This window comes from Rana temporaria, chromosome 6, assembly GCF_905171775.1.
Source record: "Rana temporaria chromosome 6, aRanTem1.1, whole genome shotgun sequence".
In the NCBI taxonomy this organism is placed as follows: domain Eukaryota; kingdom Metazoa; phylum Chordata; class Amphibia; order Anura; family Ranidae; genus Rana; species Rana temporaria.
Window position 1 is genome coordinate 3,792,472 of NC_053494.1, and position 24,752 is coordinate 3,817,223.

General features: G+C 42.1%; 1 protein-coding gene across 1 annotated transcript in view; it reads left to right on the top strand.

Moving 5' to 3' along the window:
* Positions 1-22,945, top strand: part of LOC120942911 (uromodulin-like) — a gene marked incomplete at its 5' end in the record, with an annotated part of 28,104 nt that extends 5,159 nt beyond the window's left edge. The window contains 9 exons of the mRNA XM_040355863.1: positions 714-1,547; positions 2,961-3,074; positions 3,286-3,488; positions 6,425-6,579; positions 10,236-10,481; positions 14,509-14,671; positions 17,458-17,536; positions 19,605-19,625; positions 22,824-22,945. Coding sequence (XP_040211797.1) covers positions 714-1,547; positions 2,961-3,074; positions 3,286-3,488; positions 6,425-6,579; positions 10,236-10,481; positions 14,509-14,671; positions 17,458-17,536; positions 19,605-19,625; positions 22,824-22,918 — 1,910 coding nt within the window. The remainder of the gene's footprint in view (positions 1-713; positions 1,548-2,960; positions 3,075-3,285; positions 3,489-6,424; positions 6,580-10,235; positions 10,482-14,508; positions 14,672-17,457; positions 17,537-19,604; positions 19,626-22,823) is intronic.
* Positions 22,946-24,752: the final 1,807 nt, after the last annotated feature.

Sequence of the window (24,752 nt, forward strand, 5' to 3'; positions counted from 1 at the left end):
GGATATACTAAGGAAAATACTAAGGATATACTAAGGAAAATACTAAGGATTTACTAAGAAAAATACTAAGGATATACTAAGGAAAATACTAAGGATATACTAAGAAAAATACTAAGGATATACTAAGGAAAATACTAAGGATATACTAAGGAAAATACTAAGGATATACTAAGAAAAATACTAAGGATATACTAAGGAAAATACTAAGGATATACTAAGGAAAATACTAAGGATATACTAAGGAAAATACTAAAGATATACTAAGGAAAATACTAAAGATATAATTAGGAAAATACTAAAGATATACTAAGGAAAATACTAAGGATATACTAAGAAAAATACTAAAGGTATACTAAGAAAAATACTAAAGATATACTAAGGAAAATGCTAAAGATATACTAAGGATATACTAAGGAAAATACTAGGGATATACTAAGAAAAAAAGTAGGGATATACTAAGAAAAATATTAAGGATATACTAAGGAAAATACTAAGGATATACTAAGGAAAATACTAAGGATATGCTAAGAAAAATACTAAAGATATACTTAGGAAAATACTAAAGATATACTAAGAAAAATACTAAAGATATACTAAGGAAAATACTAAGGATATACTAAGGAAAATACTAAGGATATACTAAGGAAAATACTAAGGATATACTAAGGAAAATACTAAGGATATACTAAGGAAAAAAATCTTTCTCTTTTTAGGAAATTGTTCAGATTCTGACTGTCACCCGAATGCCACGTGTTCGGAGTTTGGAGGATACGGGGAGTGCACATGTAAAGAGGGGTTTACTGGAGATGGAACATCTTGTAATGATATAGATGAATGTCAGAACGATTACACCCACAATTGTAATACTTATGGTGCTGGTTCCTGTGTGAACACGATCGGATCTTTCACCTGTAATTGTTCCTCTGAATATGGATATAATGCAGAATTTGGCTGTGTTGATATTGATGAGTGTGCGGACAGATCTCTCAATAACTGTGATCCAGTAGCTATTTGTACAAATTATTATTATGGATCTTATGAATGTGCTTGTCCCTACGGATATTACGGAGATGGAAGACACTGTGAGATCAATGAATGCCAACAAGGAACACCGTGTGGCTCTAATAAAGAATGCATCAAGTCCATTGGATCGTATTCATGTACTGACCCTTGCTCTACCTACACCGTACTTAATGACCCCTGGCGCAGTACTTCTAATACATATAATTATAATTATGGGGATTACTGGTATAATTGGTATCATTGTGACTATGGCCTGTCTGGCTGGTTTCGGTTTAAAGGAGAATATGACCAGCAAATCCCCGAGCACTGCGTACCACGATCCAGCTGTGGGACTACTACCCCTATTTGGATGAACGGCTCCCACCCTACAGGCAGTGATGTCATTGTGGACCGTACAGCTTGTTCCAACTATTACGACGGATGCTGCACACATCCTTTTAATATTTCTGTGAAAATGTGTCCGGGAGGATTTTATGTGTATAAGCTACAGAGTCCACCAAGCTGCAACTTTGCCTATTGTACAGGTAAGTACTGACACTAAACATAATTCAATATGTTGTCTTCATTTATAAAACAATATATACAGTATACACAGTATCTCACAAAAGTAAATGTACCCCTCACATTTTATTTTTGTATATTTTATTATGTCAACACACAGCCATTAATGTCTAAACCGCTGGCAACAAAAGTGAGGACACCCCTAAGTGAAAATGTCCAAATTGGGCCCAAAGTGTCAATATTTTGTGTGGCCATCATTATTTTTCAGCATTGCCTTAACCATCTTGGGCATGGAGTTCACCAAAGCTTCACAGGTTGCCACCGGTCTTCCACTCCTCCATGACGACATCACAGAGCTGGTGGATGTTAGAGACCTTGCGCTCCTCCACCTTATGTTTGAGGATCCCCCACAGATGCTCAATAGGGTTTAGGTCTGGAGACATGCTTGGCCAGTCCATCGCCATTACTCTCAGCTTTTTAGCAAGGCAGTGGTTGCCCTGGAGGTTTGTTTGGGGTCATTATCATGTTGGAATACTGCCCTGCGGGCCAGTCTCTGAAGGAAGGGGATCATGCTCTGCTTCAGTATGTCACAGTACATGTTGGCATTCATGGTCCCCTCAATGATCTGTAGCTCCCCTGTGCCAGCAGCACTCATACAGCCCAAGACTATGACATTCCCACCACCATGCCTGATGCACTTATACTCCTCACCTGGTTGCCGCCACACACGCCTGACACCATCTGACACCAAATACGTTTATCTTGGTCTCATCAGACCACAGGACGCGGTTCCAGTAATGTCCTTAGTCTGATTGTCTTCAGCAAACTGTTTGCAGACTTTCTTCTGCATCATCTTTAGAAGAGGCTTCCTTCTGGGAGGACAGCCATGCAGACCAATTTGATGCAGTGTGCAGCGTATGGTCTGAGCACTGACAGGCTGTCCCCTCCCCCACCCCTTCAACCTCTGCAGCAATGCTGGCAGCACTCATATGTCTATTTCCCAAGACCAGCCTCTGGATATGATGCTGAACACGTGATCTCAACTTCTTTGATCAACCATGGCGAGGCCTGTTCTGAGTGGAACCTGTCCTGTTAAACCGCTATGGGGAGGGAAAAGGGATAATTTGGCCCAATTTGTACATTTTCAGTTAGGGGTGTACTCGCTTTTGCTGCCAGTGGTTTAGAAATTAATGGCTGTGTGTTGAGTTATTTTGAGGGGACAGCAAATTTACACCGTTATACAAGCTGTACACTCACTACACAACATTGTAGATACAAAGTGTCATTTCTTCAGTGTTGTCACATGAAAAGATAGAAGAGAATATTTACACAAATGTGAGGGGTGTACTCACTTTTGTGAGATATTGTATATACAGTATATATTTTTTATATGTGCTCCCGTTTATAAAACTTTCTTTGTGTTCCTTCTCTTCTAGAATCAATATATAACTGCTCGGGGGTGCACTGCGCTCCGGATGAGGAATGTAGAATTGTGGGCGGAGTTCCCGGTTGTTACTGTAAATCTGGGATACAACTCGGAAATCTAGAAGGTAGGTTAGAAAAACATGAGGATTTCTATTTAAAGGAAACTATAAGTGTCATTCTTATAACTTTTCTAAGAGGTCTATAAATGTGTCCCTAACCAATCCTTTGTGAGTGACACGGATGAGTCAGTTTGATGACAAAGTAGATCTTCTATTCTATTATATATTTTTATATTGACATCATATATCAATATTCTTCTTCTTTCTACTTGTGTAGATGACATTAAACCACAAGTCACCTGTGGCCTCGGGAATATAGAAGTGCGGTTCAGAAAATGTCTCGTGGAGAAGCGGGGATACAACACCTCATCCATCCATCTGAGAGATTATTCCTGCCGAGGAATCATTGAAAGAAGTGATAAAAGTTACATCACTTTCATCACACGGCCAGCAGATGGCAGTTGTGGGGGATCCAGTTGGGTACGTAGATGACCATTACCATGCTATCTGTTGTTCAGCGGCGTCACTAGGGTTGGTGTCACCCGGTGCGGTAAAACATGGTGTCACCCCCCCTCCATCAACTATAGTCGCTCCTCAATACAGACCCCCCTCCTTCAGAACAGACCCCCTTCCAAGTATAGTCCCCCCTCAATACAGACCCTCCCTCCAAAAAGTATAGTCCTCCTCAGTATAGACCCCCCATTTAGTACAGACCCCCCCTCCCTCAGTATAGACCCCCAACTAAGTATCAATCCCCTCCATCAGTACAGACCCACCCCCAGTACAAACTTCCCCCCTCGTCCATCAGTACAAACCCCCCAGGACAATAGCACCCCCCTCCATTAGTACAGACCCCTCCCCCCAGGAAAAAGCACCCCCCTCCATTAGTCCAGACCCCTCCCCAGGACAACCCCCCCTCCATCAGTACACCCCTCCAGGACAAACTACCCCCCTTCATCAGTAGTACAGCCTCCCAGGACAAACCACCCCCTCCATCAGTACACCCCCTAGGACAAACTACCCCCCTTTATCAGTGGTACAGCCCCCCCAGGACAAACCACCGCCTCCATCAGTACACCCCCCCCAGGAAAAACTACCCCCTTTATCAGTAGTACAGCCCCCCCCCCAAGGACAAACTACCCCCCTGTATCAGTAGTACAGCCCCCACCTGTCACAACACCATGGAGGACAAACCCCCCCTCATTGCAAGCTGACACCCCCTCCCCCCGCTCATTACCGCACCAGCTCGGGCGGTTTAGATACACGGAACACCCGGGCGGTAGCTGGAGAGGATAGTGTGCAGCCGCGGTGGAGAATAGATCTTGACAGGTTGCAGCGAGAGACAGAGGAGGAGGAGGAGAACACCCATGGCCGCGGCGCTGGAGGTGGGTTTCCAGCTGAAAGAATTTTTTTTTTAAGTCAGCGAGGGCTTTCCTCACCCTTGGGATGGTGTCATCCCTGTAGCGGGTGGCACCCGGGTGCGTACCGCACCCCCCGCACCTCCCTAGAAACGCCTCTGCTGTTGTATTCATGAAATGTTTGCATTGTCCCCATTTGTTTATTCCAAGGCTTGTCACTTCCCATCACAATTAAATGGTAATTTGATGTTTAGAAACAAATGCCCAGTCTTGCACTATACCAACCCTGGTAAAGGGCTCCTTTATAGTGAGTAACAGCATGAAATCCTGTGCTGTGCAAGAAGGCACTGCTTTGTCTTTTTGTTAAATATAATTAAAGATATTTTCTAAGGCCCGGATTCACAGAGACTTACGCAGACGTATCAGTAGATACGGCGTCGTAAGTGCGAATGTGCGCCGTCATATCTATGCACTCATTCTTAAAATGAGATACGCCTGAATTTTGACAAGATACGACCGACGTAAGTCTCCTATGCCGTCGTATCTTGGGTGCATATTTACGCTTCCCGCAAGGGGCGCTTCCGTTGATTACGCGTTGAATATGTAAATGAGCTAAATACGCCGATTCTCGAACGTGCTTGCGCCCGTCGCTGTAATCTATATTGTTTACGTAAGGCGTTTTTCCGGTGTAAAGTTAAATCACCAAAAAGCTGGTCTAAGTCGTTTAGGGTATGGACGTCGGAAGTGCCGTCGGATTTTACGTTGTTTACGTAAGTTGCACGTGAATGGGGCTGGGCATTCAGCCATTGTATCGTAGGGAGTAATTGCAATGTGATTCTGAGCATGCGCGTGCATGCGCCGTTCGTTCGGCAATGCATTCACATGGGGTCACGATTCATTTGAATACAACACGCCCACTGCCTTGCTACTTTGAATTAGGCGGGCTTACGTCGGCCCATTTACGTTACGCCGGCGTACATATGGGAGCAAGTGCTTTGTGAATACAGTACGAGCCTCTCAATGTTACGTCGGCAGGGCACATATGAGATGCGCTACGCCGGCACAAAGATACGCCGAACTACCTGAATCCGGCTAATAATGTATTATGCAGAAACACACAATTTTTTTATACATTTTGTGTTTCTCCTAGTCAGTCCCCCCCCCACAGTTAGAACACACAGTCAGGGAACACATTTAAGCCCTTGATCGCCCCCTAGTGTTAACCCCTTCCCTGCCAGTGACATTTACACATTAATCAGTGGCTATTTATAGCACTGATCGCTGTATAAATGTCAATGGCTTCAAAAAAGTGTCAAAAGTGTCCGATATGTCCGCCGCAATGTCACAGTCATGATAAAAATCGCAGATCGCCGCCATTACTAGTAAAAAAAAAATAATGCAATAAATCAGTAACCTATTTTGTAGACGCTGTAACTTTTGTGCAAACCAATCAATATATGCTGATTTTAAATAGATTTGGGATATTTATTGTAGCAAAAAGTAAAAAATATTTTTTCAAAACTGTCAGGCCCCGTACACACGACCAGTTTCCTCGGCAGAATTCAGCTTCTGACCGAGTTTCTGGCTGAATTCTGCCGAGGAAACTGGTCGTGTGTACACTTTCGGCCGAGGAAGCCGACGAGGAGCTCGACGAGGAAATAGAGAACATGTTCTCTATTTCCTCGTTGTTCTATGGGAGCTCTCGTCCCGCCGAGCTCCTCGGCGGCTTCAGGGCTGAACTGGCCGAGGAACTCGATGTGTTTGGCACGCCGAGTTCCTCGGCCGTGTGTACGAGGCCTCACAGTTTTTTTGGTTTATAGTGCAAAAAATAAAAACCGCAGAGGTGATCAAATACCACCAAAAGAAAGTGTGAATGAAAACATGTTCATCACCAAACCCTTATATCACCTTCTCTAAATGTATTCACTGAGTTGTGCTCAAAATCCAGATTATTCATGGAGAAGTCAGTTCCTAAAAATGTTTTGTTAAAGGGGTTGTAAAGGTACAATTGTTGTTTGTAATCGTTCTTTAATGTTTGCTATAAATGTTATTTTACAGAATGATGGAAGTGTTATCAGATATACAAATACTGTATACCTAGCATCGTATTCTGACGGAGTGGTTATAAGATATGAGCTCCCAATTAACTTCCATTGCGATTATCCATCGGACATGGAGATCAACCTTCTAACCGCTATCAGCACCTACGTAGTGTGAGTCGCTTTTTGCACCTTTTTGCGTAATGATGAAATGTGTGCGTACACAAAACTTTAAATAACCAAATTCTCAAAAGATGTGGAGGTTTTCATTTTACACTTACAGCTTTCAGAGTTTGTAAAAGACCCCGCCAAACTATACATTTTCTGAAAACACATGGCAAGTAGAATGAAAAGAAGGTGCTACTGATTTTTAAGACCCTGAGATATTTGAGCAAATGTTGTTTACCAAAACAATATTTTTGCTAAAAGTGCACTGAAATCAGATTTAGCCGATACAAACACCACACATTTTACCAAAGTCCTGATAAACTCCTAGTAAATATAAAAGCGAAACTTGTTTTGACGCCATCCTGAGCAATAGGACACGTTACCAACAGTGGAGGAACGTTGGATGCCTGGGCTAGCTCCTGACAGAGCGCTCCCCCTCCTCTTCCTCATTCGAATCTAGCCCTGTCTTAAGATCTACCCTTGGACCCCGCTGGTTGTCCTAGCATCCCATTACCCGCAGTTTTCACGGCCAGTTGGATCTAGGTCAAGGCACAGCGCTGCTTTGGTCCATTTCGCTGGGACCTATCGGTTGACGTATAGGCAATTTTGCCCTGGCTCAGCTGTAAATGGAATTGACCATTAAATACAGAAAGAATGAATTGCAAGCCCTGACGAAGCACAACAGTGAGAAACTAGTCGGCAATCTGCATTTAATTTGCATTCCTTGTAATCTACTGTGGTCATATTATACAACTTGTTTTTATATGGAAATATTTTATATGAAAATTAAACCCTTTTGATATTTTTCTAAAACATACGTGTTTGGTGTGCTTACCTTAAATACCACGAACAGTACCTCACTTAAAAATCCCTATATTTGGAAGAGAATCCTCTCTTCCTTATATGTGCTTTTGTTGTCTTTTATATGTATCTAATGATGGGATTGTGAGTCACTGCTGTTCGACTTGGGAAACTTTTCACCTACCCCTCTGTTTTTTTGTTTTGAGGTAATAAATAACAAATATTTGTAAATTTTACAGAAATGCTCCTTTTCGAGAAATGGTGAAAAACATTTCTCAAAAAATCTGGAGCTTTTTCTTTTTCATTTACAATTGTCAGAGTTTGTAAAAGACCCCCCAAACCACATATTTTCTGAAAGCACATGGCCAGTAGCATAAAGGGAAGGTGCTACTGATTTTTAAGGCACCACAATATTTACGCAAATATTTATTAAAACGTTATTTTTGCTATAAGTACACTAAAATCATTATTAGTGGATTCATGCATGGCAAAATGTTCAATTGCACTGAGCTAATAAATAACAAATACTTGTACATTTTTAATTGCAGTTTTTTGCAAAATGGTGAAAACTGAAAGTACGCAAAATGAGAAAACTGTAAATAAAAACAATTTACTTAAAAAATCTAAAGGCTTTCCATTTTTCACTTAAAGCTTTTGGATTTTTAAACGATCCCCCAAACCATACATTTTCTGAAAACACATGACCTGTAGAATAAAAAGAGCGCTACTCATTCTTTGGGCTCTGCAATAATTGTGCACATTTTCTTCAAACGGCTATGGTCACTAAAAATATACTAAAATCATGATTAGTGCACACAAACACATCATAACCTACAAAATACCTGCTATATGCTACTAAAGCATTGCTCACATGTGGCGTATCCAAGTTTACGCCCATGGAGGGCCATGTTTGCCCACACCGGTATACACAGGTATGCACAGGCATCCCCGAGCAGGCAATCCCATTTATATCAATTGGGATGCAATGGCTTCACAGGCATAGCCGCTGCTCCCAATCTTTTATCCATGTGGGTGTGGGTGCATGTCCCCAAGCGCAGACAGTGTAAGCTCAGGGACATGAACCGGGACCTACATGGATGTCAAATTGTGAGCAATGTAGAAGAAATGAGGATAAAGGAGTGCCCGGTGATCAAAGAGGTATGTCATTTGTATTTTATTTGAAGTTTAAGCAATAACAAGAGGCCAACACATTTTGGGGGACTAAAGACTCCCCCTTCATCAGGGCTGCTAGCAAAAATAGCTGTGGGATGATCCTGTTGGAGGGTGCCTTTGGCACATGGATCTGGACTGTTAGAAGTCCTCAGCGCTGGCTGTGTGTTCATAAGGATGCATGACGAGGTATCAGCCCTAACCTTTTTCCAGACTGGGCACATATCTCTGGAAACAAATTCCTTCCCTCTGCCCACACCCTACCAATTTACAACATTGACTGATAGAGTCAGTCCAGCGCGATCTACACACATTCTTCTCAACCAAATTGTGAGCAATGGCTCTGTTTACGCAATTGCTACGTACCAATGACATTGTGACATCGATGGGACTGCCTGAACAGAGATGCACAGAACACCTGTGCATCCCTGTACAGGTAAACATGGCCTTAGAGGGGTGTACGCTGTGTACGCCCTGTATGAACAAGGTCTTAGGCCCCTTTAACATGAGCAGACCATTCTTCAGCGGAGCGGACACAGACCTGTCATCCGCCTCAGCAGGGATCAGTGGACATACCCCCCCCCCCCCCCGCTGAGAAGGCAGATCTGCTTGATGGAGTCCGCTCCATGTGAAAGGGGACTTACTATGTTTTTTTTACAATTATATGTTTTATCTTTTTTTTGTTTTGGGGGGGGGGGGTGCTTTGGTGATAAAAAGGAGGTGAAAACAGACTGAGACAGAAAAAAGGACTAAAGACAGCACCTTTCTCTTCAGCCTGAGCTACACATTATATGAATGTATAGAAACTCCTTATTCATTCATAAGCTGACACTGTATCTCAAAAAATAGCCATGAAAGGGGGTTGTAACGGTCAGAGGTTAACACCGTTTACGATATTCCATTCCACCAACCCAAGACAGCTTATCAGACACTCCAACAATCCAGCAGACACGATCCATTGGATTCCCCCCCCCCCCCCCCAGAATAACGAGACACAAGCTCTGTTCTCTGGTTCCAAACGAATGAATACTTTAATGGTAAACTCAGCACTTGTTATACAATTAGCAATCAAAATATGGACAATGACTTAACTCCACCCACAACATGACACAAGGAACTTCAATACACATTCCTTTAGATAATGACATTCAGATAATCTACATGAACTAATTACTAATCATTACCCAGACGTTTTGACTCCACGATAAGTTATTCTCACCTGATACACAATATACATTCCTTTGTAGATGTAATTGACATGCTAATTCACATTCCACATCTATCATCAATAGACTTTCACACCATACAATGTCAATTAGCATAGCACAATAGACATTGAAATATCTTAGGAGCCACACTCAATTAACACCTCAACAGTATGTGTCCCCACATGAATGAATACTGTCCTATTGACCTGTTGGGGTCAGAATAAACCACTTGTAATATTTCAAGATCTCCTGCAATACATGAATTATCATTACTGTCCCATCTCATGTAATCCGAGATATCATTTCTCAGTCATCCTATGCGCCTATTGGACATAGGATGACCCTAGACACAAGAGTCATTGGTGAAGCTGGCACAGGAGTACCCTGCATCCTTCAAAAGTCTCTGGGTATCACGGGCCATTCCGTTACAGGGGTAAATCTTCCAGAGGTCACGTGATTAATAATGATTATATTCTGTTACAGCTCGGTTATCAATGTGATTGGAACAGAAAATTTCACAATAACGATGGGTCTATTCCAAGATTCAGGCTATACCACCCCATATACCGCCTCCCAGGTGTGGCTGAACTCCTCCTCCATCCTATATGTTGGTGTCATTGTAACCGGTGCTACGGCTTCATCTCCATTTGTGCTCGTCATGAAAAACTGCTACGCCACCCCAACACCCGACGGCTCCTCCGGCCCCAGATATGAAATCCTTACAAACCAGTAAGTTCATTATCATGTGTTGTATGTTATTCTTCTTAAATGATAATACGTTTTGTCATCTCATCATATTTCCTATGTTACCAAATAAACTCAGAGCACCCGATCAGATCTGCAACCAGAAAATTATGAATTGCAGGAATAAACAAATACGCCTAAAACCCATATTCCTCAGATGTGTGAGCGATAAGTGCCACAGGATTCCCATCATCATTTTATTGGTGACATGGTTGCTTGCTACTCCTTGCTCTTGACATCATTAATACAATAGCCCTACACAGGGCTACAATGCAGAAAATGCAACAGTTGGTTTTCCTGTTGGGCATTTGAAGTCAAGCCCCATACACACTATGGGGCAGATCCACGTACCTTTCCGCCGGGCGCAGCGTATCTAAGATACACTACGCCGCCGTAAATTATCTTTTTTTTTCGAATCCTGAATAAATTTGCGCCGTAACTTACGGTGGCGTAGTGTATCTCTCGCGGCGTAAGGGCGCGGAATTCAAATGGATGTAATGGGGGCGTGTTTTATGTAAATATGTTGTGACCCGACGTAAACAACGTTTTTTTTAACTGCGCATGTGCCGTCCCTGGGGGTATCCCAGTGCGCATGCTCGAAATTAAACAGGAATCAGCCAATGCTTACGACGGTGACGTCATTCTACGCAAATTCCTATTCGCGAACGACTTACGCAAACGATGTAAAAAATTCAAAATTGTATGCAGGAACGACGGCCATACTTAACATTGAGTACGCCTCAGTATAGCAGCTTTAACTATACGCCGGAAAAAGCCGAACGCAAACGACGTAAAAAAATGCGCCGGCCAGACGTACGTTCGTGGATCGCCGTAACTAGCTCATTTGCATACTCAACGCGGAATTCGACAGGAACGCCACCTAGCCGAGATGCCGTCGTATCTTGTTTTGTGGATACAAAACAAAGATACGACGCGCAAAATTTTAAATTACGCGGCGTATCAAGAGATACGCCGGCGTAATTTCTTTGTGGATCTGCCCCTATCAGTTTTCCTGCAGGTTTTTCTCTTCAGGTTTACCAAAACCATCTAATACAGTATGAGGTCAAACCTCAAGTGTTTCAATTCCAAAACCATGTAGTGCCAAGGCCCTGCCTGATTGCATACAAATTGAAACTCTTGAGGTTTGACCTCATATTAGATGGTTTTGGTAAACCTGAAGAGAAAAACCTTAGTTCCAGTGAAGGGAACTTTAAAGGCATCAGCATACCAAGACATTTTGGACAATTTCATGCTCCCAACTTTGTGGGAGGAGTTTGGGGACGGTCCCTTCCTGTTCCAACATGACTGCACACCAGTGCACAAAGCAATGTCCATAAAGACATGGAGGAGTGAGTTTGGGGTGAAGGAGCTTGACTGGCCTACACATAGTCCTGACCTCAACCCGATAGAACACCTTTGGGATCAATTAGAGCGGAGACTGCGAGCCAGGCCTTCTAGTCCAACATCAGTGCCTGACCTCACAAATGCTCTTCTGGGAAAATGGTCAAACATTCCCATAGACACCCTCCTAAACCTTGTGGACGGCCTTCCCAGGAGAGCTGAAGCTGTTATAGCTGTTTTTTAGAGAGCCTCCATTCAGCTTTAATTTACATGTGTTCTTTAAAAAGAAAATAAAAATCTTAGTTGTTGTATTAGAAATACAGGCTAATGTAAAACAGAGCTCACGCATTTAATTTAGTATAGAAACATCATATGTTATTGCACAATAGGCAAAGAAAATACTTGTTTAATGCTTGCCACCAGGTCATGAGCAAAATTGCCCAATTTCAACCACAATTTCAGCCAAATTGTCAAATTTTTGGCAGAATTTAGCCTGCAGGTGAAAAGCATTGAAATGAGTATGGGTGTGAAACTTTTGTGATTTAAGGCTTATTAGGGTGTTTTTAAAGACATTTAGGGACTTTGAATTTGAATAAATCCTGAGTTTGTTTAGAGATCTGAAAATGGCAAATTAAACACATATTGCGGTAGTACTTTTTTTTCTTTGTTGCCTTTTATGGTTATTTATCAAAAAAATACCCCCCCCCCAAAAAAAAAGCAGAAAAATAGTACCAGTTCTGAAGTCAAAACGGGTCCAACCTGGTACTAGAAAGGTGTACTTAATAAAGTGGTCAGTGAGTGTATATTTCTTCGGACTTCAAGTTGACAAGAAAATAAGAAAAACAAGAAAATAAAACTACCAAATAATGAAGTAAAAATATACTGCATATACTCGAGTATAAGCCAAGTTTTTCAGCCCTTTTTTGGGCTGAAAATGACCCCCTCTGCTTATACTCGAGTCAGCGTACCTGAGTCCATTGCTGCCTGACGTCACCGTGCCCATTGCAGAATCCAATCTGTGTACCTGAGTCCGTGCAGTGTTAAAAACTTGCGCTCCTCCTTGTGCTGTTCCCTGATAGGCGGAACACTCGGTTTCCCAGCAAACACTGTGTTCAGTGTTCCGCCTATCATGGACAAGAGGGCTAAAGGAGGGCTGCCAAACCAAGTGTTCGGCCTATCGTGGAACAGCACAAGGAGGAGCGCGCGTTTTTAACACTGCACCAACTCAGGTACACAGATCGGATTCTGCATTGGGCATGGTGACGTCAGGCTGCAAATTACCATGGGTGCTATGGTAACAGGACCATGCCGGGGGAACCAACTGGATCCTGCCATACTATGAGTACACCCAGGGAGACTCACATCCCCACAGTGATGGCACATTCCTTAACGTTACAGTAGAGAGAATGTAGGTGAGAGGATGGTCGAGTTGAATAGCTGCAATGGGCACAGTGAGGTCAGGCCGCAAATGGGCACAGTGAGAATGCAAATGGGCACATCGAGGCTGCAAATGGGCACAGTGAGGTCAGGCTGCAAATTGGCACAGTGAAGTTGCAAATGGGCATTGTTGAGCCTCTTTTCCGCTTACAGTAGCTACTTCATTCTCACCCTAGGCTTATACTCGAGTCACTAAGTATTCCCAGTTTTTTGTGGTAAAATTAGGTGCCTCTGCTTATATTCGGGTCGGCTTATACTCAAGTATATACGGTACAAGGAACATTCCAAATGATTTTTGACATTGCTGTTTTTGTTTAGTTTGACTTCCCATGTTTCATTATCAAATGAAGGATCGTTATCACTGATATGATAAAAAAAATAAAAAAAAAAGTGAATATTTTTCAAAAATAGGTTTAAAAATTAAAAGATTAAATCCTTTTTTTTTTTTTTACAATTTTTATCTGATTTTGTTATTCTCTGAGATTTTGTTAGACAACAAAAAAGCAGGGAGAAATTAGCAAAGTTTGTACCTGTAACACTGGCTGCATGCTTTTGTTAAAGTCTCTTTACATTTTTCAAATTGCTATTTGGGCTATTTGTCTGAAATGCAAGACATAAAAAAAGGAAAAGGACATTTTTGAAATCACATAATAAATAGGCCTCCTGTTTGTAAATCAAATTCATTCTAACTATCACCTGTTAAGTAGAAGAATTGGAAAACTGATACAGGAAGGAATGTATTAAAGAATGTAAATTCCCATTTAGGACGGTTACATTGGCCATTGATATTGAACATCACATTTGCACTTTCTGTTCCCCCGACACACCCTCCTATCCCAAACACATTTTGAGGAGGATTTACTAACACCCCCCTTTTTTCCTCTTTCTTCCTTCAAATATCCTCTTTCATACCTACTGATTTGGGCTTAACTCAGCTATTTGATGATCATTATCAGTTGCTTGATATCTACAGCCTTCCTTGACTTTGGGCACTGGTAGCCGCTAGGCAGGCAAACTGTTGAACCTTTTACCTTTATCCGACTGATAGTTGCAACACATTGAATGCATACAGCTATGCTTGATATATCTCTGGACTGCATGGTAAAAAAAAATAAAAGTTTTTTCAATAAATCTTGTTTGAAAAAAAAAAGAAGAAAAGAATGGATATTGTTCACATTTATTTCTTGATGGTGTTCAAAATCTTCTAATCCTTGTCTGATGATATCACTTTTAGATGCCCCAACAAGAATGACCCAACAATCTCTGTGCCAGAAAATGGAGTGTCCCTTAAAGGTCGCTTTTCCCTCCAAGTGTTTAAATTTCTGGGAGGATTGGATAAGATTTATTTACACTGTCAGGTCGGCTTGTGTGACACCTCCAACTCTTACTGCGCTTCTGTGAGTATGGATTGATAACATACAATTCTTTATTTTATACAGTAGTTGGTGTTAGGTTGCTGGTTCAACTAGACCCGGGTTTTAAGGGCAGTCTTGATGTATGGAAAGTCCCTCAATGCATTGGTAGTGAAAAACATCCATACGCACACATGGTATGTCCACACTAGCTTGTTCATAATCAAATAATCAAATCATACAAGAAGGGAACGCCCTTCCCAGCCAATCATATCTAAGTTATTAGGTTATTAGGTTATACAAGTAATATTCGTCACAATTATACATCGTGTGTAAAATATAACAGCCTGACTGACTGATCTTGGTTCCTACTGCAGCTTATCTCATGCTTATGTCTTTGACATAAGAACATAATAACATTGCCAATGTTCCTAGCTTCTCCTAGAAGCTCAAGGATACATTTTAAATACATTTTAGAATACAAGCATTAATCACTAAGGGGGGACTCTAACAAGCCTTATAATGCATTATTAGTATAGGGGAACTATAGCCTATCAATCATTGATATCTATGGGGGAACTCTAGCCTTTCAGTTGGGATTTCCGGAAAACAGATAAATTCTAAGTGGAAACTGATAGATGTGAACTGTTTCTCTTGAAAAGGGATTTTGTTAATCTGTTTGGCTAATCTTGTGGTTTAGAATCCCCTGCCACACTGCAGAGCCAGAAATGTTCCTGCTTCAGCAATATTGTCACATTTGTCACCAGCCTGCTGATTGGACAACGAGTTATCATAGTGATGATGATGGTTAATTATCTAATGATCAGGTTAGAGGTAGAGATGGGACAAAGGAGCCTGGAAATCTGAACCAGAAAGTAGGACTAGCGCCCTTTAGACATGTATTGTGGTAGAAGGATGGGAATCACAAATAAGATTGAAAGAACCTATTTTCTTGGCAGGTTGAATAATTTACTATTTTAAACCAGTACACCGATAGGCTAACTGGGCCCTACTTAACCACTTAAGGGTCGGAAGGATTTGCCCTCTCAATGACCAGGCCATTGTTTGTGATACGGCACTGTGTCTCTTTAACTGACAATTGCGCGGTTGTGCGACGCTGTACCCAAACAAAATTGACGTCCTTTTCTTCCCACAAATAGAGCTTTCTTTTGGTGGTATTTGATCACCTCTGCGGTTTATATCTTTTGCGCTATAAACAAAACAAGAATTTTTATAGATCATAAAAAAAAATATTTTTAACCGTCTCCTGCACATATATGTTGGCAGAATGGCTGGGCTGCGCAAAGTAACGTATATTTCCGTAACTTTGAATTTTGCGCCGTGCGGGCGTGCGCGCGCCCCTGCCGTGAGCTCCTTGACCATGCACGTGGGACCCGTGAACTCAATGTCCGCAGGTGTCCCACGATCGGGTCACAGTGCGGCAAAACGGGGAGAGGCCAGTGTAAACAAGGCATCTCCCCGTTCTGCCTATTGACAAGACAGTGATCGTTTGCTCCCTCTCATCGGGAGCAACGATCAGTGTCGTGTCACGGTAGGCCCCGCTCCCACACAGTTAGAACACATCCATAGGACACACTTAACCCCTTCCTAGCCCCCTAGTGGTTAACCCCTTCACTGCCATTCACATTTACACATTAATCAGTGCATTTTTAAAAGCACTGATCGCTGTATAAATGTGAATGGTCCCAAAATAGCATCAAAAGTGTCCGAAGTGTCCGCCATAATGTCGCAGTCATGATAAAAATCAATGATCGCCGCCATTACTAGTAAAAAAATTATATTAATAAAAATTCCATAAAACTACCCCCTTTTTTGCGCAAACCAATCAATAAACACTTTTTTTTTTTTTACCAAAAATATGTAGAAGAATACGTATCGGCCTAAACTGAGGAAAACATTTTTTTATATATTTTTTGGGGATATTTATTGTAGCAAAAAGTAAAAAATATTGTTTTTTTTCCCCAAATTGTCATTTTATTTTTGTTTATAGCGCAAAAAATAAAAACCACAGAGGTGATCAAATACCACCAAAAGAAATCTCTATTTGTGGGAAAAAAAGGACGCCAATTTTGTTTGGGAGCCAGGTCGCACGACCGCGCAATTGTCAGTCAAAGTGACTCAGTGCCGAATCGCAAAAGTTGGCCCGGTCATTTGGCTGCCAAATCCTCCGGGGCTGAGGTGGTTAAATATATGGTCATTTTATATGGCGATAAAGATAATTTTAACCTTAGAGGTTTAAAATGGAACACAATCAGAGGAAATCATAAAGAGTGTCTAAGACACTTCCGATGTGCCTCCACACGACACGTAGGGGCACAACAATGAGGAACTTTGTATTTTGAGGTGGTGGCACCTGATGGCGATTCACAGATACTATTTATCCATCAAATCTGCTCCACTTGTGATTGACGACAGGCAGTGGGTGGATCCACAGCCAATTGACAGCCTGCTATTGGCTACAGAATCCATCCAGTCTCGGCTGTCAATTACAAGGAGAGAGAAGACCTGATGGAGTACTTGTGTCTCGGCTTCCCTATCATGTTCCACCCGCCGCTGTAACACCATTGGTAGCTAGGAGACTGCTGGCCGAGGACACTTTGTGGAATTACCTTTAACATTAAAATGTATGGGGTTTTTTTTTTTTTTTTTCATAAAGTTGGAAAACCAATTTATAATCATGAGCATAAAAACAGAAAAGTTTGACTCCATTTAGAACAGTAAACTGTTTTCTATGTATATAGTAATGTGAATATGACCATCTCTATTATTGTTTCTGGTTAAGAATTTGATGACCCGTTTTCTGATTTTAGAGCTGTCCCGCGATGAGAACGGCTTCAAATGACAACACTAATGTGAAAAATATAACTATTGGACCTATATACCAGAAAGGTAAGACTTATTTTTACAAAGACTTATTTTTGGAAATATTTGATGTATCCTCTACATAGAACTGTGTATATCTGGTTCTAGTTCACAAAACAATGCTCACCAAAAGAAGGTTCTAGTTGCACAGTACGGGACACGGGATCTTTAGTCATTGCACTGGGGATTGTGCATCTACCTTCAGGTGATTGGATCATGGTAAAAAAAGAGGAAGCTACAAGGTCACCCCCCCCCCTATATAAAACTTCCCACCCTCAGTTTTTTACTAGTGTTGGTTTGGAGAAATTTCCTTTTCAGCTGCTCATTCCTCTGAGGCCCCATACACACGAGAGGATTTATCCGCGGATACGGTCCAGCGGACCGTTTCCACGGATAAATCCTCTCAAAGATTTCCGCAGATTTCTATGCGATGGAGTGTACACACCATCGCATTGAAATCCGCGCGGAAATCCTCTGGCGATGACGTGTCGCGCCGTCGCCGCGATTATGACGCGGCGACGGGCGCGACGCTGTCATATAAGGAATTCCACGCATGCGTCAAATCATTACGACGCGTGCGGGGAATCCCTTTGGACGGATGGATCCGGTGAGTCTGTACAGACGAGCGGATCCATCTGTTGGGATGGATTCCAGCAGATGGATTTGTTGTGCATGTCAGCAAATATCCGATCTGCTGGAATCCATCCCAGAGGAGATTTCTCCGTGGAAACAGATCCGCTGGCGTGTACACACCATAGGATCTATCCGCAGAAACCCATTTGCTGGGATTTATCTGCGGATGGATTCTATGGTGTGTATGGGGCCTAAGGCCGCGTACACACGACTGGTCCAAACCGATGAAAACGGACTGAAGTTCAGTTTCATCGGTCCAAACCGACCGTGTGTATGCCCCATCGGTCTGTTGTCCCTCGGTCAAAAAAAAGAGAACTTGCTTTAAAATCGAACCGATGGACGGCTGACAATCGGTCAAAACCGATGGTTAGTACACAAAAGCATCGGTTTAAAACTCAGAATCAAGTCGACGCATTCTTGGAAGCATTGAACTTCGTTTTTTTCAGCTGTCGTTGGTTTTCACAAAGGTGCTTGCCCCAGTCTTAGTTCTGCCCTGTATTCTAGGAATTCTTGTGATGGGGTATCTGTATGATCTCTTATTAAATAACCAGTCTTCCATCTTCCTGTCACCTAACATCCAGTGGACAATGGAGATTAAGCAAAGCTTTGACTTGATCCTCAGCCTATGAAAGTCATTGTTGGAACCTCTTCACAAACTTTGGCCTGATGTTAGATTTTGCCCAGTTCAGGATCTTCCTGTCCTGTCTTGCTTTGTGCCTGCATGATTTTCCTGGGTTTATAGGTTGCCTATTTGAGGCAGTGCCATATGTCTACTTTTACCCAGACTGTAGCAACTCACCATTTCACCAGTATGGAACAAAGAGTGACAACCCCTATGCATCTGACCCCAAGCCCAGACTCTCCCTTCGGAGTTTGGAGTTTTCAACCCAGAGCTGGAGTCACTTTCACAGTAGGGTTTTATGTCACGTCCACATAAAGGTTCATAAAACAGCCACAGAGCTGGAGGACATGACTTGTGCACTATAGACCAGTGGTGGCTGTGGGTTTTTCTTTTGGGGGGAGCAGCAAACAACTGACCCCCCCAGGTGGCCGGCAGGGGGCACTGGCACCACCCCTGGTCCGGCACTTACCTAATCTAGGGATCTAGGTGGTGGGCTGTGGTGTCCTCTCCTCCTCTCCTGGGGTACAGGCACTCCTCCAGCAGCTTCCTCCACCGCGTGTCTCCTCTATCTTCTGCTTAAGCACTAGGCATACAATAGGATCGCCAAAAGGTTTGACCAATCGGTAAACAGGTCTCATGTCCTGCCTCCTGATTGGCGGGGAGGAACTTTAGCAGCTGGTACAATCTGATAAACTAAAAGTAATTGAAAAAAAAGAACAATAATGCTTTAAAATTAAAAAAAGCAAAAATGAAGTTAATAATTAAGCTAATAACAAAAATAATAAAAAGTTAATCATAAAAATTAAGTTAATAATAGTTGTACCTTTATTTTACTTTCAGCTGCTGTATCGTCTGTTGGAGGTGAGCTTGTTTATGTTATATAACTAGCTGCTATTTAATCATAGTGCATCACACATGATAGATAAATACAATAGAATTAAGTAGACATGCGCACACTGAAGTATTTTGTTTCGGAATTAAATTTTCATCCAAAAAATACATTTATTTAGTTACTCCCGAAATTTGTTTTTATTTATTTTGTTTCGTTAAAAAATGCATTTGTCCGAAAATCCGAATGAATTAAGGTTGAATCTGTCGATTGAATGGTTATGGTGTCTGTCGAATGTTCTAAGAAGATTTGATGAAGCAGCTAAACTGTACGACGCCGCGATCGTACATTTCCGGTCGATTGTTCCGCCCACAAGCTATGGAAGAATTCTAATCTCAGACTAATAGAGTTAGGTTAGGTACATTCAACCACAGATCCCTATTGTAACCGTAATGTCGAATCTTCTATCTAAATTGAACTGTTGTCGCAACAATATGAAAATAAAGCATTTTTTTATGTCGGATCTTTCGGAATTCGCATTCTATGTGTTCGTTACCGTTTGTTAAAACGAACACTTAGGGCCAGATTCACAAACTAGATACGACGCCGTATCTACTGATACGCCGGCGTATCTCTGTTTCTAAGTATGCGACTGATTCATAGAATCAGTTACGCATAGCTAGCCCTAAGATCCGACAGGTGTAATGGAATTACGAAAGGTAAAGTGACGAGCGCAATGAATATGACTAAGTAATCAAAGTGTTAATCAGTGATGAAGCCACGTGACGTGGTGTAACATGTAAGGGACGGACTGATTTTTGAAGCAATACATCAGTAAGCTGTCATCAGCTGTTTCTTAGTTTCGTTTTCTTTGATCTTTTAAAATGCACTTGTTAGCGTTTTTACCAATAAATTAGCCTTGGTTTACTACACTATGGGAAGCTACCTTTTTTATTTCCCCATGCTGAGCACCACCGCTGCCAAATAGAAATCTGGAGCCTACAAACATTGGATTATACAGGACGCCCTGAACATCCACAGCTAGTTGCAGATTCAACAACACCCCTTGTGGATATCCATTTAATCAAGGCTTGATTACTACCTTGGGAAGGTAAGCGCATTGTGAGCCCACATTATTTGAAGACCCACATGAGAAGATTTTAAACATTTGTTTATCACTATTGGAGAAGTTTATATTTATTTTTGTCTTTATGGAACTTCCTACACTTTTATGCACGTATAAAGGCTGTATTGTTAGCCTATTATTCCAGGACTGATTTAGGCTTCATATTTATGTTTGCCTGCTGACTTTTGCAGCTATTTTTGTGCACACTTTTTTTTTTTTTTTTTTTTTTTTTTCACTGGCCACGTTTTTATTCATTATTGATGTTTTTATATTTTTTAGCACTTTGTTTCAATTTTAGTTTATTATCAATGTTCACTGATTAACACTTTGATTACTTAGTCATATTCATTGCGCTCGTCACTTTACCTTTCACTATTTTATTGTATTTCTATTTGATATTTATACATTATTAGATTGAGCAGCATCATCACTTTTAGTTCATTACTATTATTTTACTTCACATCTTAAGCTTTACTAGGTAGGCGCAAGAGCACCCTCACTTTATTATGTAATGGAATTACACTGTCGGATCTTAAGGATGCAATTCTAGGCCGGCCGCTAGGTGGCGAGGCCATTGCGGCCGGCGTAGAATATGCAAATGAAGACTTACGGTGATCCCCGAATGTCCCGAACGGGGACGTAGTTTCCGTCGAGTTACGCCACGTAAAACTAGGGCTGAGCCCTAGTTCTCTTAAGCCATGGTAAGTATGGCCGTCGTTCCCGCGTCGAAATTTAAACATCAACGTCGTTTGCGTAAGACTTCCGTGAATGGCGCTGGACGCCATTTACGTTAACGTCTAAGCAAATGACGTCGTTGCGACGTCAGTTAGCACAATGCACGTCGGGTAATTTACCCGACGGAGCATGCGCAGTACGTCCGGCGCGGGAGCGCGCCTAATTTAAATGGGACTCGCCGCATTCGATTGGGCCCGCCTTGCGCCGGACGGATTTAAGTTACACCGCTGCAAATGTCCAGGTAAGTGCTTTGTGGATCGTGCACTAACTTGTGTAATTTGCGGCGGTGTAACTTAAATCAGAAAAGTTACGTTGCGCCCGCTGGCTGTGAATCTGGCCCTTAAATCCCCGAAATTTGGCCAAAAATGCATTTGGACGAAAAACAAATGCACATGTCTAGAATTAAGTAGATATTCTCTCATTGGTTGCTGCTGGCTGACAATCATAAGGAATTAATTTCCTCCATGTGGAGAGCAGCTGCGCTTATTTTTGGCACCCAATCAGAAAAGGGGAGGTTTTAGAAACATAGGGCCAGATTCACAGAAGAGATACGTCGGATTATCTACTGATACTCCGGCGTATTTTCAAATTTGCCGCGTCATATCTTAATTTGTGATTCACAAACAAGATACAACGGCTTTTGGCTAAGATCGCTTCGTACGCCTTCGGATCTTAGGCTGCAATACTTCGGCCGCCGCTGGGTGGAGTTTGCGTCGTTTTACAGCGTCGGGTACGCAAATGAGCTTTTACATCGATCCACGAAGGTTTTCGCGTTCGTTACGTCGTCACTAGTAATTTTTTCCCATCGCAAAGTTAAGCATGCTTTTACATGGCTTAACTTTAGATGAGCCATGTTAAAGTATGGGCGTCGTTCCCGCGTGGAATTTCCCCAAATTTTTTTTTGCGTAAGACGTCCGGGAATACGAAAGTATGTTACGCACGTCGCCTTTCAAAAAAATGACGTCACTTTGTGCAAAGTACAGCAGGAATTTCAAAACGGAGTGTGCCTAATTTAAATGGTACACGCCCCATTTGAATTAGGCGGGCTTGCGCCGAACGCCTTTACGTTACACCGCCGTAAGTTTACACGCAAGTGCTTGGTGAATCAGACACTTGCGCTGAAAACTTGCGGCGGTGTAACGTATAGACGATACGTTACGCCGCCGCATTTTTATGTGAATCTGGCCCATAGAATTTTCCCCAACATGATTGTTAAATATAAATCAATTTGAATGTGTGTTGATAATTGTAGTTCCCATTACAGCAGCTTTGGGAGCCAATCAGGGCTCCACAGTTTATATATTACAGAACAAACAGAATGTAGTTTTGCTATAAAAAAATAAAATTTTTGTTTGTATTTCATTTTCAGTTAATCTGTCTTCTGGTGGAGGTAAGAGAGAAATAAAAGTTACACTGCTCGCGAGCAGAAGCGAACACGCATGGAAGTCCCGCCCACATATGTAAACACTGTTCAAACCCCACATGTGAGGTATCGTCGCGTGCATTAGAGCGTGTGCAACAATTCTAGCACTTTGTAACTCGAAAATGGTAACCTGTAAAAAAAAATTAAAGCGTCGCCTATGGAGATTTTTAAGTACCGAAGTTTGGCGCCATTCCATGAGTGTGCGCAATTTTAAAGCGTGACATGTTAGGTATCTATTTACTTGGCGTAACATCGTCTTTCACATTATACAAAAGAATTGGGCTAACTTTACTGTTTTGTTATTTTTTAATTCATGAAACTGTTATTTTCCCTAAAAAAAGGCGTTTGAAAAATTATTGCGCAAATACAGTGCGAGAAAAAAGGTTGCAATGACCGCCATTTTTATTCCCTAGGGTGTCTGCTAAAAAAATATATAATGTTTGGGGGGTTCTGATTAATTTTCTAGCAAAAAAATTGTGATTTTTACATGAAGGAGAGAAGTGCCAAAATAGGCGCCGTGATCAAGTGGTTAAAGTGACTGACGCCCATCTGAACGACTGGCCAAGCTCCAGCTGCTCTCAGTCTTTTTTCATTTACTTACTGAATGAGTTACACATAAGCTTGGCAGCAGACACTGATAAAAGTGATTGGGAAGTATACTTAAAGAAGCAGTCCACTGACAGTCCACAGCTTCTGTCTGCATGGACTCCTAAGGCCCCGTACACACCAGCGGATCTGGCCAATGAAAACGGTCCGCAGACCGTTTTCATCGGACATGTCCACTGCCGGATTTTGGTCTGATGGCTGTACACACCATCAGACCAAAATCCCCGCGACGATGACGCGGCGACGTGCGCGACCATGGAAGTTCAATGCTTCCACGCATGCGTCGAATCACTTTGACGCATGCGAGGGATGGCGGCCGATCGGACGTGTCCGGTAAGTCTGTACAGACGACCGAACACGTCCGACGGACAGGCTTCCAGCGGACATGTTTCTTAGCATGCTAAGAAACATTTGTCCGCTGAAAAAAGTCAGCTCGGCCAGGAATCCGGTCCGGTCGGCTGTACACACGACCAAACATGTCTGCTGAAACTGGTCAGTGGACCAGTTTCAGCAGACATGTTCGGTCGTGTGTACGAGGCCTGACCTGCACATTGTATGACATCCAGACAGCTATGAGAGTCCTCACTGTGCAACCAGAGATAGACAATTGCTAGCAAAGCAGCCTTGCTGCTAGTTGGTTGGCCGTGTAGTGAGGAGGAACCTTAAAGGGCACCTATGAAGATGGGACAAAGTACTACTTCTACTTTTCCCATCAAGAACTGTAAATATCTTATGGTGCCCATGGGCAATAGAGTTGGGTAGGATGTCCTCATATAATCTTTCTCTCCCAGACACATTATTCTGTAGTAAAGCTCTTACATTTGAATAGTTGGATTTAGTATACACATACTGCTGAGGGGGGGGGGGGGGGTCACTGTACATTTCCCCGATAATGTCTTACTGGGGAGAACAGTGTACAGATTGGATGACTGTTACACAATATTTAGGATATTTTCTTAATGACCATTTATGTTTTTTGTCTTCCAGGCCCTGCTGTACCAACTGCAAAGCTTTTCATCTCCGCCATTGTTTTCCTGTTACTATTGTACTGGTATTAGGCAGCATTTACATCTGAGCAGAGCGACTTTCAGGCGTTTTTAATTGAGGGTTTTTATAAGTGTATTACAAGCGTTTTACGGCTTCAGATGTTTTTGTTTAGCCAATAGGAAGCACTAAGGGGGGGAGAGGGGGAGGAGATTAGGGATGGAGAGCTGCTGTTTGAGCTCTCCAGACATTGCACTGAATTTCCAGGCGTTTCCATTGAAGTCA